Here is a 15,996-nt window from a genome sequence, read left to right as displayed (position 1 = left end):
TTGATGCTGTGTGAGCACCGCTCAGCAGTGGCTAAAACGTCTCTGTGTTATCAACACTGTTTTCAGCACAAATGTAAAACATCGCCTCATCCTAGCTACTATGAAGAAAATTAACTCTGTCCCAGCTAAAACCAGCACAGTAATACACATGCCTTATTCTTACAAAGATATCCCCTGTAGAAAACTTGGGATCTGTTGATAAAGAGTTCTGAATAAGAACTGTTATTGTTGTCACTCATTTTGTCATGGGTGAAAACTTATTCTTACAGATGTTCCCTTTGAGACCGCTGCATGCTTATGTGCCTTAAAACAGCAGAAAAGGTTGTATGACACAAGCCATTTCAAGGCTACATTTAGGGCAACTGCCAAAAGATCCATGAAGTAGGGGTTAACTATTTATTTAACTGTTTTCCCTCATTCATGATGCCTTCACCAGCTGTTAATTGTTTTGATTAAAAGGGTTCTAAAATGCCATTGTGTGCTTTTGAACAGTGACTTTACATTATTACTCATTCCATAAAGCAGCTAGAACACTTTCGGCTTTTCACAGAACCATAGAATCAAAGAATGGTTTGGGCTGGAAGGGGCCTTAAAGATCATGTAGTTCAAACCCCCCCCTGCCCTGGGCAGGGACACCTTCGACCAGACCAGGTTGCTCCAAGCCCCATCCAGGCTGGCCTTGAGCACTGCCAGGGATGGGGCAGCCCCGGCTTGACGGGAAACCTGTTCCAGTGCCTCACCACCCTCACAGGAAAGAATTTCTTCCCAATATTCAATCTAAATCTGCCCTCTTTTAGTTTAAAACCATTAACCCTTGTCCCGTCATTACAGTCCGTACTAAAAAGTTTGTCCCCATCTTTCTTACAAGCCCCCATCAGGTACTGGAAGGTCGCTATAAGGAGCCTTCTCTTCTCCACGCTGAACAACCCCAAGTCTCTCAGCCTGTCTTCATAGGAGAGGTGCTCCAGCCCTCTGATCATCTTCCTGGCCCTCCTCTGGACTTGTCCCAGCAGGTCCATTTTATGCTTTATTTTATGATGTAACTTAAAATAATGATGGTAAGTTTGTATAAGGGTAAACAGAATATGCTGGCTTTCTCAGTTCTTTCAGCCATATAGGATATAGAGCAGGTGCCAGTGGGAGGAATGAGCAGCAGGGACAAGGGTGACTGTTGATTTATCCTTTGTCATATGTTGGGATGCATATTCATCATCTGTAATCCCATGGAAGTTTGAAATAAGCAAAGCAGCATTCATTTTAAAAGTCGTGTTTCCCACTGTATTGCCTTTCTCCTTTGCCTTTGTTTACACAGACAGAAACAAACTCCAAGAATATATGTAGTAATACCAAAAATAAACTGTGTGGGGAAAATGTGAAGGACAAGTTATTAAACTGAATGGAAACTGAGATGAGTAATACAAGATATTGAGAGAGTAGGTAATGCTGGAACAGAAACTTAACAAATGTGAGGAAAAAAGGAGGCCTATAAACAAAACAGGCTACAGAACCCTATCATTGTAGTTCAAGAAAGCATGTCTGGTCTTTGTTGTTGTTCCTGTTTTGTGAGGCATGATGCAGTTGGGGTCAAGAAAGTATCTGGACCCATAAAGAGCCAAAAGGTCAAAACTTGGACTAGATGTGAGCTGGCCGCAGTGGTCAGAGAAAGGTGGACCAGGAGAGAGCCTGTACATTTTTTCATCTAAGCCATGTCACATCCCCTTTCTCCACCAGTGCGTGTTGTGGAAAGCAGGTGATGAACAATGGAAGGACAAGGCACAAAGGACATGAAGTCTGTCTGGGTCCCAAACATTAACACTGTAGTTCCTGAACGCTACTTAATGAAACTTTTTGGATATATTACTACATGGCTTTCACCAGCAAGAACTGTGCTGAGTTATTCGAAAGACAAACTAATTTATATTGGAAATAGTCCACCATAGTAGTGGCTGTCCTGGTTTCAGCTGGGAAGGAGTTAATTATCTTCATAGGAGCTAGTGTGGTGCTGTGTTTTGGCTTTGATGTGAGACTTTTCAGTTCCTCAGGCCTTGTCAGCGAAAAGGCTGGAGGGGCACAAGGAATTGGGAGGGGACACCGCCAGGTCAGCGGACCCGAACTAGCCAAAGCGGTATTCCATACCACGGGGCGCGTGCCTGGTGTATGTGCCTGGGGGGTTGGCTGGGGTGGGCAGGTCATTGCTCAGGAACTGGCTGTTGTGTACCATGTGTTTCTTTCTTCCTTTCCTTCTGGATTTTATTCTTTACCTTCCCCTTCTCATTATAACTGTTACTGTCATCGTTATTATTGTTCTTTCATTTTTATTCTGTTTCAATTATTAAATTGTTCTTATCTCAACCCTTGGGTTTTACATTCCTTTCCAACTCTCCTCCCATCCCTGGGGGAGAGGGGGCAGTAAGCGAGTGGCTGCGTGGTACTTGGTTACCAGCCGGGGTTAAACCATGACAGTAGTGGAAAAGGAGAAGGTCAGCTAAGGTGCCTGGTTTCTTTCGCAGGCCCATGCAAAATCTAACTGGGCTGTGTTTGCAGACATCTCTAATGTGACAAACTTTCTGCTAAAATAATTTCTTCCGGTTTATGGCTCACATAGCTGTTAGTGAGACTTGACACTATTTGAGCTTTCATAATCTCTTTATTTTGTGAAAATATCAAATGGATAACGTATGTGTCTGAACTCTAGTTACAGTACGTGTCGTGTATAATGTTCTAGTATAGAAATACTCAATGATAATGAATTCTTGTTGAACTTTGCTTGCAATTGCTCTTGGTACTACCAGCACATTTTTATCCCTTTGACTAATCCAGAAGCTGAACTTTTCTCTGGGAAAAAATGTTATTTTTAGTAAACGAGTCAAAGCAAACCAACCTATGCTAACATTCCCAAACATAGGTATAGATAAAAAATGACAATTTCTTCCTTATTATGTTGCCAAACTCTCATGTGGACAGTAAGTTCTCAACGTGTTGCTAGGCAGAATTGCATTAAGACGCATCGCATCTCAGTGACTAAAGTCCCTAAGATAACGTAATGTATCATTTGAAACACTCACAGTATTTCTCTTTCTGCTCAGATCTAGGAACCAGAAGTAACAAACACTGCTTCCAAGCAATAATATCACTCTGGAATAAGTGGATTAAAAAGCACTTTACGTATCTGAGGAATTTTACATTTGAATTACAAGCTTTTCTTCCCTATCTTTCACTGAGTTTTGTTAATATCACTGTTCATATCATCCACATCTTTTGAGCAGGAAAGAAGCCTTTAAGATGTATTCAGTGATGTTTTCAGATTTTCAGCAGTGCTTGCCAATCAACAGCAACTCTGCCATTCTGGTCACTTACACCAGCTTCATTCCTTAATGGTCAGCTACTCGTTGCAGACTCATTGCTGCCTGTGAGAACCCATAGCCATGAGCACTGCATTTTTCTCTCAGTTTCAGTTTTCTTGAAGTTGTTATCTAAGTTAAAATAAATGGCTTTAAAATAAAAAAAATATTTTAATTATTATTAATTGTAATAAAGTAATAATAAATCTAACAGTAATGATTTTTAATTATTATTTCAAATACAGCCTGTATTTTTCTCTTTGAAAACTAAATACATGACACATAAGTTCTGTCATTGGAAGTCTTGGATTGTTGCCAATTCCTGACTCTTCCCATTCCTTAATTCCAGAAAGCAGAGTCAATACTGCCAACGCTTCCAATAGGGGTACTTTTAATAAAGCCCTGAAGTCATGTGACTGTGAGAATCTCAGTTCTCTCTTTAAAACAAAGTTCCAAGCAGTCATGGTTGTGAAGAAAAAATGAAAACATGAATTTAAATGTCTTAAAAGCAAACAGAACTTCCATTTTATGTATTTGTTTTAAATATATGTTAATTTCTGGATTTTGATAATTTCAAAATCCTTTTGCCTAGTAGTACAGATTTAGTATTAATTTATTTAGCCTTTCAATTTGAGCCTAGGCATAAAGCTATCCTAAATCACAAATTTCTAGTGTGTCCATGATCTCTGCTGAGTGCAAATAGTAGTAAGGTGTTTAGATTCCAAGCACACTTGAAAATGCCAAGGAGAAAATGGTTTATTTACCATTAACCTGTCAGCTTGAAATTCAGCGAGTCACCTACAGTACCAGCATGCTCGAGCATGCTAAATATCTTCCTCTCCAGTAAGACTGTAATGAAATGCCTCTGTGTGTTGAACTCAAATGACTTGTAAAGAAGAAACTTCAGTTTGACTTTCTGCGTAATCTCTCACATGGCAATAAGTTTTTACTATTCCCAGGAGAAACAATTTTTTCACTTCAGTATTTTACAGTTAATTTCAATTACTGCTTTGGTTTAGTTGGTTTTTTTTCCCACTTTCAGTCATTCATAGTATAACTTTCAGTAATTCCTTCACCAACGTTAACCTTGTTAGTTTCAATAGAGTTAAGTACCGATTAAGTTTGCTTAAAAAATATTAATTGTAAATTTTGTTACTAGTGAAAGGAAATGTGTAACAGGTATTAGAATTAATGACTATTCATTAATGAATATAATTTAATTCCCGGATAAAAGATACTGTTTTTTAAAAATGATCCTAAAAATATTTTTGTATTATGTGGTCTGACTGACAAGACTATATTTGAAGAAGTAAAATCTTAATTTAAATGATAAACAGAGGCAGTAAATTTTATCTCATTCTTTATGTAAAATGTCCTTAAGAATATTCATAAATGCACTACACCCACAAAGAATAACTAGTTCATCTTGGCTGTGATTCAAGTTAATTTTTTAACTCCCAAATATATTCCCTATGAAAATTATTATGGGAATTAATTGTGCTAAAGTAGAACTATGTAGACGGCACAGTACAGGATGCTGGGAAAAACTGACTTGTCCTCTCACAGCCTCACAGGCTAAGGACAGCAGTACTCCAAGTCTGATACTTAAACCTCCAAGCAGAAATGATGTCTGCAGTCCCCTCAAAGTTTGATATAGGTGTTTGTGGCTGCCTGACCTATGGCAGTCCAGCTGCCAAGCTTAAGCTCTGCTGAGAGCTCATAGGAAACTGCTCTGTCACTGGCCAAGAGTGTGTGCTCTGGAACAGCTAGGAAAATGAGTGCAACCTTTCTGTGAGTCTTCTTAAGGGGAAAGGGGAAACCTTTGCAACAGGTTTTTGTTCTGGTAGAGGTGTTTCTTCTGCATTATGGTCTGTGTGTCTTCTCCATTTCATTCCCTGCTAAACTTTATCTCCCTTTTCCCAAATCTCCACTTTATTGTTCCAGGCTGATAAGCCTCAGGTACAGTCCTCTCCACTGGATAGATGTACTCAGTCATCTGTATGGGGAGTGGGAGGGCTAGCACATCAGCAGGCTGCATTGCTGTGGTTCCTCTCATTCGTTCTCTTTGGCCCTGTGAGTTTTACATTGCTTTCTTAAAGCCAAGACTGAGCAGGAAGCCTGTGGAATGGTCTTAAAATTGTTTCTCTCCTCCCCTGGAAGCTACACAGTCTCCTCAGAAAAGCAAGCAGTAGTTCAGTTTGCTGCTGGGTAAGAGATCCTAGACCTCAGGTCTCTTATTTTTCTGGACAAGGGCTCTTCTCTGTTAGCCAAACTAGCCAAAGGAGAGCTCATCCATTGCTGTTCTTTAACCCTCAGGAGAGGGCCTGATGTTCTTGAGAGCAGATGGAGGTGCTTGGTGAGCAGTTCTGAACCAGAGGTCTGCTTAGACCTTTGTTTATAGCCTTAGCCTTAGTGTTTACAGATAGGGCCTATTGACTAGCTGTCCTACACAGGTGAAAATCTGAACCAGTTGTCCCTAAAGACACATGCCTCTCTTACCTAATTATGTAGTCTGAGCAGTTTGCTGGAAGTTTATCTCTTGAGCAGTGTAAATATAGTTCAAAAGCAGTTAGCAGAAAAAAATCTGTCAGCAGGATTCATTCTTTGACAACATGATTAATGATTTTGTTTTACTAAAACAAGAAAAACTTATGCAAACAGTCTAGTAACCCAGCAGAGATGGAACTATAAAAAGCAAATCAGTAATCACAAGGGAGAGCACCCATGCAATGGACATAAACTAGCTTGCTAGTAACCTTTACCAATTAGAATAAAATGCAGTTAAATTAATGACAATTGTTCATGAGCTGTCAGTTAAGTTTTCTCTAGAGTATCTAGTAGAACATACCAGGAATTAAGAAACAGAGCAATTTTGTCTTTTGCCTAATGAGGCATAATGAGAGAGAGTGTAATCATCTAATTTCTAGCAAACAGCCACACTACTGTCACTAACAAGAGAAGATGTAGAAGATGTCCCCAGAGAGAAGAGAGCATCTTTCCACTTATACTGCCTTATGTCAATAACACCACTGACTTGCATGGAATTACTCTCAATTTACTCCTAGTTCCAGTTTAGGAAGGAGATCTAGACCCAAAGAGAATAGAATTTACTGTTCTAAAAAATGAGAGGATGTACCGACCAGTTTTATTCTGAGTTGTACGCCATATGCTCTTTGTCGCATTTAAAATTCAGAAGGTTGTGAATAACCAGAAAGCTGTCTGCTCACACAGGCAAAGATTCTCCCTTCTGCTGAGTTCCAGTTATTAAGTAGTCAAATTCACTTCCCTGAGCCCCACAGTCCTTCCTCACCTGCATTTCTGGACATGAATAAGACCTTGTGCCTTCAGCACAAGATGAGCGTGCTATGGGAAATCAGCATGAGGGAATCCAGTTCTTCTGTCTGTGCTGGTTCTGTACACCTTTTCTACAAGCTGAGTCTGGGAATAAAACTGATTCCCTAGTCATAAAACTCAACAACAGTTAGTTCTGAGTTTAAAAAATAGGTTTGTTTCCAAATGAGTAATGAAAAAAACCTTTCCTTTGTTAGGAAAAAGCAGATTGTACTTATATTTACGTAGAAGAACTAGATATGTTTCTGGAGAAGTAATCCCAGATGTCCATATGTTCACGCTAGCCTGTTACATTCCAGTTTAAAGTATTTATAAGCATGCCTTGCAGGCAGGTGCAATTGAGGTAAGTGGAAGCAGGGTGGTTCATGAGAACAGGAGTGAAACATCAATAGCATTTCAAGGGTTTACCCTGAAGGCTGTAAATACATGTAGGAGAAATATATTTAAGTGATGTAAGGTCTGTATGCCTATGGATATAGAAGAGATGTTACACTTTTATGCATCTAAAACCAAGCAAAGGCTTCTATTTATTAAATGGTTTTCAACTACTTTCTGATGATAAAGTTGCATATTCTGCAGGTAAAGGATGAATTTATCACATAATCAGAATCTGCTTCATATTCCTACCAGAAACATGCTTGAATTACTTTTTTTTTCCACTTCAGAAAACCTTTCAGACAACACTGCATTTGAAACTAGACTTCTTGAACTAAGGATTTTAAACCATTGTTTTCATTGACATTTTATTTCTGTGAGTGAAATGTATTTCAAATTGCAAAAGCCAGAGTGGAAAAAATAGTTTTAGTTTCTTGGGTTTTGATACTATATTTTGGTATTGTTGCCATTACTAGTCAAAAAATTAAGAACAACAGTACTCAGCTCCTGTAGAGAATTTTCCATTTTAAAAAGCAATAGGAAATAATTAAAACCTTATTTATTTCACCCGTAATTACTGTGCTGTACCTCATTATTATCCTTATTTTAGAATTAGAGAAAAAAGAAAAATTAGGCGCAGGTCGTGCTTTCCTATTTTCTTAAAAAGGAACTGACCTTTGAAGCTGGTGCAGTTTGTGGGAACTAAGCAGATGAGGACCTGCACACCTGGTGGTGTCATGGTGGCATTCAGATCCTTTCCCTGCTGTGGGGCTGCACTTACTCAGCCACAGTTTCTTTAAAGACCTGAGACTGACTGTGGAAAGCTGCACTGTCATGTTTGTGTGAAACAGGAGACCTTCCCTTTGTCTCCTTCCTCTTTTTCCTTTTGGGTTAATAATTTCATAAATGATCTATTTATTCTAATTTCTCTAAGGTTTGATGCTGTATGTGAAGTTATTTAATATGCAAAAGCTTAAGTTCTATGCTTGGGGAGGTCTGGTATGACTGCACAGACCTCACAACGTGGTAGATGCTAGTCCTGAAGACATTTGGGAGTGAATGTTGAAAGTGAGAAGGCTGGCTACAGCTTGAAGCATCTAAAGATTTCTTAATTTCTTCACTGTTATTAGGATCCATGGAAATGGAAATGCTAAATAAAATTACTCACTTGTATAAACTCCTTTTGTCCTTCACTTTACTAGATCCCTGATTTGCAGTTATAATCTCTGAGTCCCTGTGTAATGTGTGTTAGGAAGCTCCAATAAGCTGAATACCCACTCTGGGACTTAAGATGCCTCCGTCCTCAGTCTGCTGCAATGTGCATCAGCCATTCCCTTTCATGAGATAGTGTTCCGTGACCTAAAAGGCTTTGAAATCTGTAGCATTTTCTTTCAGAATCTACCTGTGTCATAAGTTGGATTTCTTTACTACTGTATGCTCTTTACGTTCCCAAATTCCTCATTATGCTTCTACTATTAATGAAGCAACCTTAATTTAACAGAGCTACTTTTAATAATGCCCATATTGCATGAAAGCCTTACATAGAAACTTACTTTCATAGTCTTCCATGTGAATAACTATGTGCCTTAAAGTTCTTATGTAATAGTAAAATAGTCATAATTAATTCATCCCGTGAAAGGACAGAATAACTCTATCAATTATGTATTTAGAGTAGTCTGAAAAGGGGAGGAAATATACTCTGGTTTTGTTGACCTAGAGGTACATGTGTTAGAAGTAGGAGAGAGCTTCTGTCCCTCTGGCAGTTATTTAAAAAAAATAATTTCAAGGTTAATTGTTTCAAAATCTAATAGATACTCATTAAAAATAACCAGAATTAGTATTTTGGGGGTTTTAGTTTGTGTCCTCATATCTGCGATCATCTACAAAGTGTGCAAAAATGATTTGGTTTTCTTTAAAGCCCTATTTAATTATCTGTAATGATAGAGGCCACCATCCTGCTTGCTAGTGCTGCTTGTCAAACTGTCCTTTATTGTCTGAAAATGGCTTAGCTTTTTAGCCACTTTCTGCTTCCTAATCTCTGTATTGTACTCTGTCAGTGACCTCCTTTGTAAAGGCTAATGACCATCACCCCAGTTTTGAAAAGTTGTTTTGTTTGGCTTTAGAAGAACCTTTTTGTGTTCAGACTGCCAGGAGAAAAGTCCAGACTGTGCTTCAGGTTATGTTCCCTCAAATGACAGAAGCCCAGCTAGATGGGAATTTTTTTATTAAACTTGGTTATTAATTTTTCAGATTTTCCACCTGTGAAGTCTTGACTATTCACTCTAGTATATGGTTGTCTTTAGGCAATTCAACATCCTTGGGTAGAGGGACCTAGATATAAAGAGTATTCAGAAGCATAATTGGTTTGTTCTGGCCCTCAAAAACAATGTAATAATAACAACTGCAAAATGAGCATAAAGATATACATCAGTTCCTTCTTTATGCAGTGGTAGTTAGAATCCAAGTAGATGTTTTGCTGATTCTTTTGTTTAGCTCAAATTTGACTATCCAATTTACATAGTATCAAGCTGAACAAAGACAAAATTATTCTGTAGATAGGAAACATGAGAAAAATGGCTATTTAGTATTCTTGGGCATCTGCCGTCATTTGTAATGTAACTAGATTCTGTAATTTCTAGAATAGTAAGCTATTTTTTTTACTGATATTAGTTAAAGTATGAACTTTTTTTTAGGTAAGTAAAATGAGCAGAAATTACTTTGTGCTTGTATGTGAGAACAAATAAACCCATTTCTAATCTGTAATCAGATAAAAACTTGCTCAGTACAACAGAGTTTGTTTTTATCTCAGATGCTTCTTACAGAGAATTCTAATATGTCTTAAAAGGCAAAACTAAGCTAGCGAGAAAAAAGTTTTTTAGATGAGTTTTTAAAGAGAGGTAGATTTCTTTATAGCAACTGGGTAGAGGAAAGAAAAAAATCTTACGATCTTACGAATATGGTTAATATATACTTGTAAACCCATTTTTTAAATCCTGTGAATTCAGGTGTCTGAGTGACTTTACAACAAGAGGAGATGACCTCAAGTTGTGCCAGGGGAGGTTTAGATTGAATATTAGGAAAAATTTCTTCACAGAAAGGGTTGTCAAGCATTGGAAGAGGCTGCCCAGAGAAGTGGTTGTCTCACCGTCCCTGGAGATCTTTACAAGATGGGTAGATGTGGCACTTAAGAAACATGGTTTTGCGCTGGACGTGGCAGTATTAGGTTTGTGGTTGGACTTGCTGAACTTAAAGATCTTTTCCAGCCTAAATGATCCTATGAGTTGTGGTTTTTCCACCACATGTCCTAAATAGTGGTGACCTCTGAAGATTGCATGTGAACATTTAGCAGGATTTCTAAGAGAGCAGGCCTATCATTGCTTTTCCCCCTTCAGGCACCAGAGGTATCTCTTCTGTAACTGTTTGATAGCATGAGTAACCAAAATTTATGAACACTGAAAGCCATGAAGGCAACTTGAATTTAACTGGGAAAGAGCTAAACTTCCACAAAATTGTTTTCTTGTTGCTGTAAGGATGTAATTCTTGAACTTTTAAGTGCAGGCATGGCTGTGACATAAAACTGCTCACCACACAGACCAAAAAGGATAGGAGAAAATAAAATCCTCTTGACTAACACACCTAACCCCGTGAAAAGTGCACTGGGACAAGATTCAGAGAAACAGAGAAAGAATTACAAGAAACTGTGGATCTTGAAACCAGGTGTATTTTCACCTGGTCCTAGGCATCAGTTAGCTTCATAGTGGCCGCTGGATTTTAAATACCACCTTACTTAAAGGCTTTTTAGGTGGTAACCACACAACCACTTTCCTGCACAATATGAAACATTTATATTTAGCTTGTTTTAAAGATTTTTAATTTTAGCTAGAGGAACTTTCTGGTAATGCAAATGGTGAATGTAGTCTAAAGAAGGTTTCTGGGGTGAGGTAAAATTTTTTCATTAAACTTCTTCCTTAACATCTCAGGTGAAACAAATTGACTAACCTTCACATAAGATAAACAAGCCCCTCCTTAAGTCTTCCTATTTCCCTTAAAAAGAACGACAGAAAATGAATGACTTGACAATCAGGTTCCAACTTACGCAGAAGTAGTGTATCTGAGCTTCACCTAATAATGGAATTGCTCAGTCCTGTTGTGCTGGGTAGTCAGCTTAATCACAGACTTCTTGAATTGCTCTTTCCACAGATTTGTACCCCAGATTTGGTGGTGTTTCTGGCATGTTCCAATCAAAGGCTGAAAGAAAGGTTACTGAAGCGTGCTGAACAGCAAGGCAGACCTGATGATAACCTGAAAGCCACTCAAAGAAGACTAATGAATTTCAAGCAGAATGCTGTCCCGTTGGTTAAATATTTCCAGGAAAAAGGACTAATCATCACAGTAAGTCCTTTAGTATATATACACCTCTGAAACCGGAATTGTTGTGGTTGTACTTGGCTTCTTGGACCTTTTGCTTTAAGATAGGCTAGACAAGTCAAATTATGTTTTAGGTATACAGCATGGTTATTGAATGCAAACTTCCAGTTTGCTGAGAGAGTATTTTCTGCAAAATGCAGTAACAAGCAGAATTAATGTGCATGTAGATGACACGGTAAGCACTATGTCAATTCTTTGCTGCAAGCATGAATTGCTTCACCAACTAGATGCAAACCCTTTGCTCAGAAATTACTTGTGTGAAGGAAGAGCTTGCTTTGGAACACTGGTTGCTATTCCGGTGCCAGCAGTTTCATCCCTAGCAAATAGTAATGTACTTTTTGGATGGTTGTCTTGAGAGGGGAGGAAAGCAGAAAACAATTACATTCCAACAGAAAGTGCATCTTGTCTTGGATTTAATCAATACAGATTCTTCAAAGAAATAGATAGATCTGGCTGTTGACTGACTCCAGTAAATAATAAATCCTTAGGTTATCTTATCATGGTTTAAATATGCCATATAGTGTGGTCTCCTACAAGCTTTAATGTTTCAGTTAAAAATTTTGATGACAAGAAAATGGCAATGTAAATTGACCACTTGGATATCAGCAAGAATAGTCATTTCTGCAATATTTGGGACATGAGAAATTATCTCTAAACACAGAAGATACCAAAAGCTGCATTCATTAATAAAGCCAGAAGTATGTTATGGAAGTAGGGCTTGCAAGTACTGCTGAAGTATTTAAGTGCTTAATGATGACAAATTCAACGAACAGTTGATAATGGTTGCAGTATTGACATGTTCTACATTACAGACTTGTCTTGTAATGGTTGTAATAGCTCACAGAACTTGGTACCACATATGGTACCATGAGAGCACAGATGGCAGATGGCCTATTTTTTTTTTTTTTTTTGATAGCCTAAATAACCTAGGTAGTTCAGATTGTATGTTCTCCTCATGGCAAATAAGACTCATTCTATGTGCTGATCAGATTCATGACAGGCCAAAGCATCCTTAATTGCAAAGTCATCTAATGATGTTGGTAACCCTAATAATGCAGTTCAACACCTTTCTGAATTTCAGAATACAAATCCCTGCAAATTATTGTGTTGTTTTCTCCAGAGAGTACCTGTTCTGGTTGAGGATTTTGATTAACTCTGTTCACAAGGAGGAAGGGACTGAATTCTTGGAAGTCGTTCTTAATTATTGAAGAACTGCGTATTTTGTGACATTTCTATACCCTCTACAAGTGCTCCTCGTATAGAAAGTGTACTTAGCTCTTCAGGGAAAATGTACCTTTGTAGGTAAAGCATATGGGACATTGGATAGAATTACTTCTCTCTGATAAGACCTGTAAACCAGATGTTTTTCCTGTTGAGGATTTATCTTTTACTTTTTAGCTCTGTTTCTTGAGAGTTCTAAAGATAATTTAAATTGCAATGTTTACTTTAGATATCTCTTTTCTTTTTGAAGAAAGCAGATGTTTGTGATGGGTATGGAAATGGTAACATGCTATGTGAACATTATATTACTATCGATTACAAGACAAGGAAACAGCATATGCAGAAAATACTGACTTGTCAACATGTCAAAAAGTCTCTAATATAAAAAATCTGTAAGATTTGAATTTTCTCCTTAAGTATATGGTGTCTACTCAAAGTATGTTAATATAATTTCATAGTGATCTAGAAATTACTCTAGTTCTACATCAGTGTAGAGAATTAGACTTTGGAAGGCAGACTCTGTTGTTCACCTGTCATTACAGCTGCTACAGTGTCGTAGCATTTCGCTTGGTGCAAAACCAGGATGCATTAGTATAGCCAAGCCCTGAGGGTTAGATGCATAAGTAATTTCACAGCCAGTGATAAAATGATCCGTTTCTGTAAATGATGAAGATGATGTATGGCAGACCTAGTTTCCAAAGGATTTCACTGCATATGGAAGATACGTTTTGCAGTTGCCCAAAGCAGCTAAATTGGTGGGGGATAAGTGAGAAAAAGGAGTAGCTGGGAAAAGAGTGAGAAAAAGAGATAAGGCATGCATGCTCCAGAGCAAGTCAGCAACTGAAAATGTCTACAAAAGGACATTTTTAAAAATCACGTGATCTTGAAACAGAGGAAACTTAGGATAAATCCACATAGAAAACTACAAACTACTAGAGTGAGTTGTAAATTTAAAAGTAATGTTTTTTAAAAATGGTTACTTTGTCACCATTTGTTCCTTCTCTTAGTGCTCAGTTTATAGTTCAGCTTATTTATAGAGTTTTGACATTGTTCTGACAAGGTAATTTTTCACATGTTCATTCTGTTGGAAATTCACTCTTCCAATGGCAAATTTAAGTATGTCTCTGCCAACTTCCTGTCCTATTCCTTTAAGCAAACATCAATGGAGATAACAGACGTCTGTTTTCTTACTCCAAATGGCTTTGATCCCATTGTCTTCTTCACTGGTGAACTTGAGCTTTCTTTTTTTTTTTTGAAAAAAAAAAAATCTTACAGTTTTTCATAGCCTTCCATCACTGGATGAGACAGTTTTCTTAGAAAGCCATATGATCTAAGAACCATTGCAGTCTTCATCACCACCTTCTCTGGATGGAAGCCTTTTATCTTCAGCTTGCCTTTACTAGTGTGTATCTGTATAATACACATGTAGTATTAACACTTCTACATACGTTTGATGCACTTGTGCATGCTATTTCCCTACAGAAGGAGGAAGCAAGAAAGAAAATCCCATGCACCCTGCTGATCATAATGTTGAACTTGGAAGGCACTGAAATATTATGTGGATGAGAGCAGTGTAAGAAATAGAACAGCATAAAGTAGAATTACACTAGCTTAATTCCTAGAGGACTGAATCCTTGAGGCAAGGTCAGTGTTGACTAGGAAGAAAAACCCCATATCTGCATTTTTCTGAAATCCCTATCTGCACCTTGTCACTGCTATTCAAATCTCTAAATCTCAGACACTTCTTCTATCCAGCATCATGATTCTACTCAGGGAAAAGAAACAGAACCATTTGTCTTAGGAGGAGTTACAATTTTAGAACCACAACTCAGTTTTACACATCTACTTAAATATGTTGTTCTTCATCAATGAACAGACCAAAAAAGAAAAATTCACTGAAATCTAACTAGATAAGATTGATGAGGAGACATTATATGTATAGTCTACTGTTAGACACCGTATGAGTGATAAATCTAAATTCCCAAAGAATATTAATTTTCCTGCTCCAGCAGTTGTTCCATACTGATTTTGACATATTTTTGTTAATAGAATTAAAACCCACATTCTTAATTTCAGATCTTACTGGTTAGGTTGCTTTAGGTGTGTTTCTTGTCCTTCATTTTTTTTTTCACTTGGTCTTTGATAATTTTATACAATACGTAGCTTGTACTTGTTTGCTGCTCTGTATGCCTTATGTTTTCAGTATGTGCATGGTATGTCTGCCCTCAGAGTCTGATCCTGGTTTCTGTTTTCAAGGAAAGAAATGAGGGCCCCATCTACAGTACATCTAAGAGTCGGGAAGATATAACTCTGTCCTTTCTGGAAAACTCCTTCTTTGGAATAATGAAGTTGGACTATCCAAGATTTTGAATTGTTGTTCAAATTGAACAGACCTGTAAACTTCATTATAATTAAGAAAGAGAAGTAAATATCTGATATTTTTGTGAACACACAGTCTGTGTTTAAGATTCTCTTTAGCAATCTTGTCAGTAGGTCTAATAAATCAAAACCTGACTTTACATGAGGTGAATTTGATTTCAGAAGGTATCAAGACAATAGTAATAGGTATCACAATGTTGGACATGGAGTATATAAATAGATGCATATGCTTGCATTTATTTTATCAGTAACTTTTAAATCTTAGAACATTATATATTGTTTATCTAGATAATAACTAAGCCACAAATTACCAGAGTGGAGAAGATATTAATTAGATGAAATTATAGAAGGTAAAAAATGTAAATGCCTAGATGATCTGCAGGTACTCTAATGTTTAGCAGAGGACTTCAGTTCTGAATAGTTTAATCCATTCCCATATCCCTCCTGCCATCTAGCAATTATTTAGATTAGTATTATTAGAATATTCTATATTTGGTCTCAGGTGCTGACATGACAATTGGTATGTATACACAACCATGCCCAATAATCCAAGGCTACTATTGAGGTGTGGCCATGAGTAGAGAACTCCAAAATAAAAGGGTTTGTGCATGCGAACTTCTAGACAGTGCTTGCTATTTGATTAAAAATACTGAGGTGTTTAAAATGATTAAAAGGATTAAAATTTAAAAGCATTAAGAAATCATTCACCTATGAGAATCATTGTTAGGTATTTTGTTGTTTTGGCTATAGTACTCCTGGAGATGGAGTATCATTTCACTTTCTAACACTTATTTTCAAGAGTTTCTCTTGGTTTTTTTAATGATATAATTGTGAAAAAGTAGGGTAAAGAAAGAAAAAAGGCCTAATCCCTGTGTAACTAATGTGCTTTAATGTTTTTAGT

General features: G+C 37.4%; 1 protein-coding gene across 1 annotated transcript in view; it reads left to right on the top strand.

Annotated features, from left to right (window-relative positions):
* AK5 (adenylate kinase 5) overlaps positions 1–15,996 on the top strand; it is a 99,996-nt gene that overhangs the window by 13,425 nt on the left and 70,575 nt on the right. The window contains exon 6 of the mRNA XM_055724743.1: positions 11,268–11,459. Within this exon, the coding sequence (XP_055580718.1) occupies positions 11,268–11,459 (192 nt within the window). The remainder of the gene's footprint in view (positions 1–11,267; positions 11,460–15,996) is intronic.

The sequence above is a fragment of the Falco cherrug genome, chromosome 12 (genome assembly GCF_023634085.1).
Source record: "Falco cherrug isolate bFalChe1 chromosome 12, bFalChe1.pri, whole genome shotgun sequence".
NCBI lineage: Eukaryota > Metazoa > Chordata > Aves > Falconiformes > Falconidae > Falco > Falco cherrug.
Note: the sequence above shows the minus strand (reverse complement) of the source record. Positions and strands in the feature narration are given on the sequence as shown.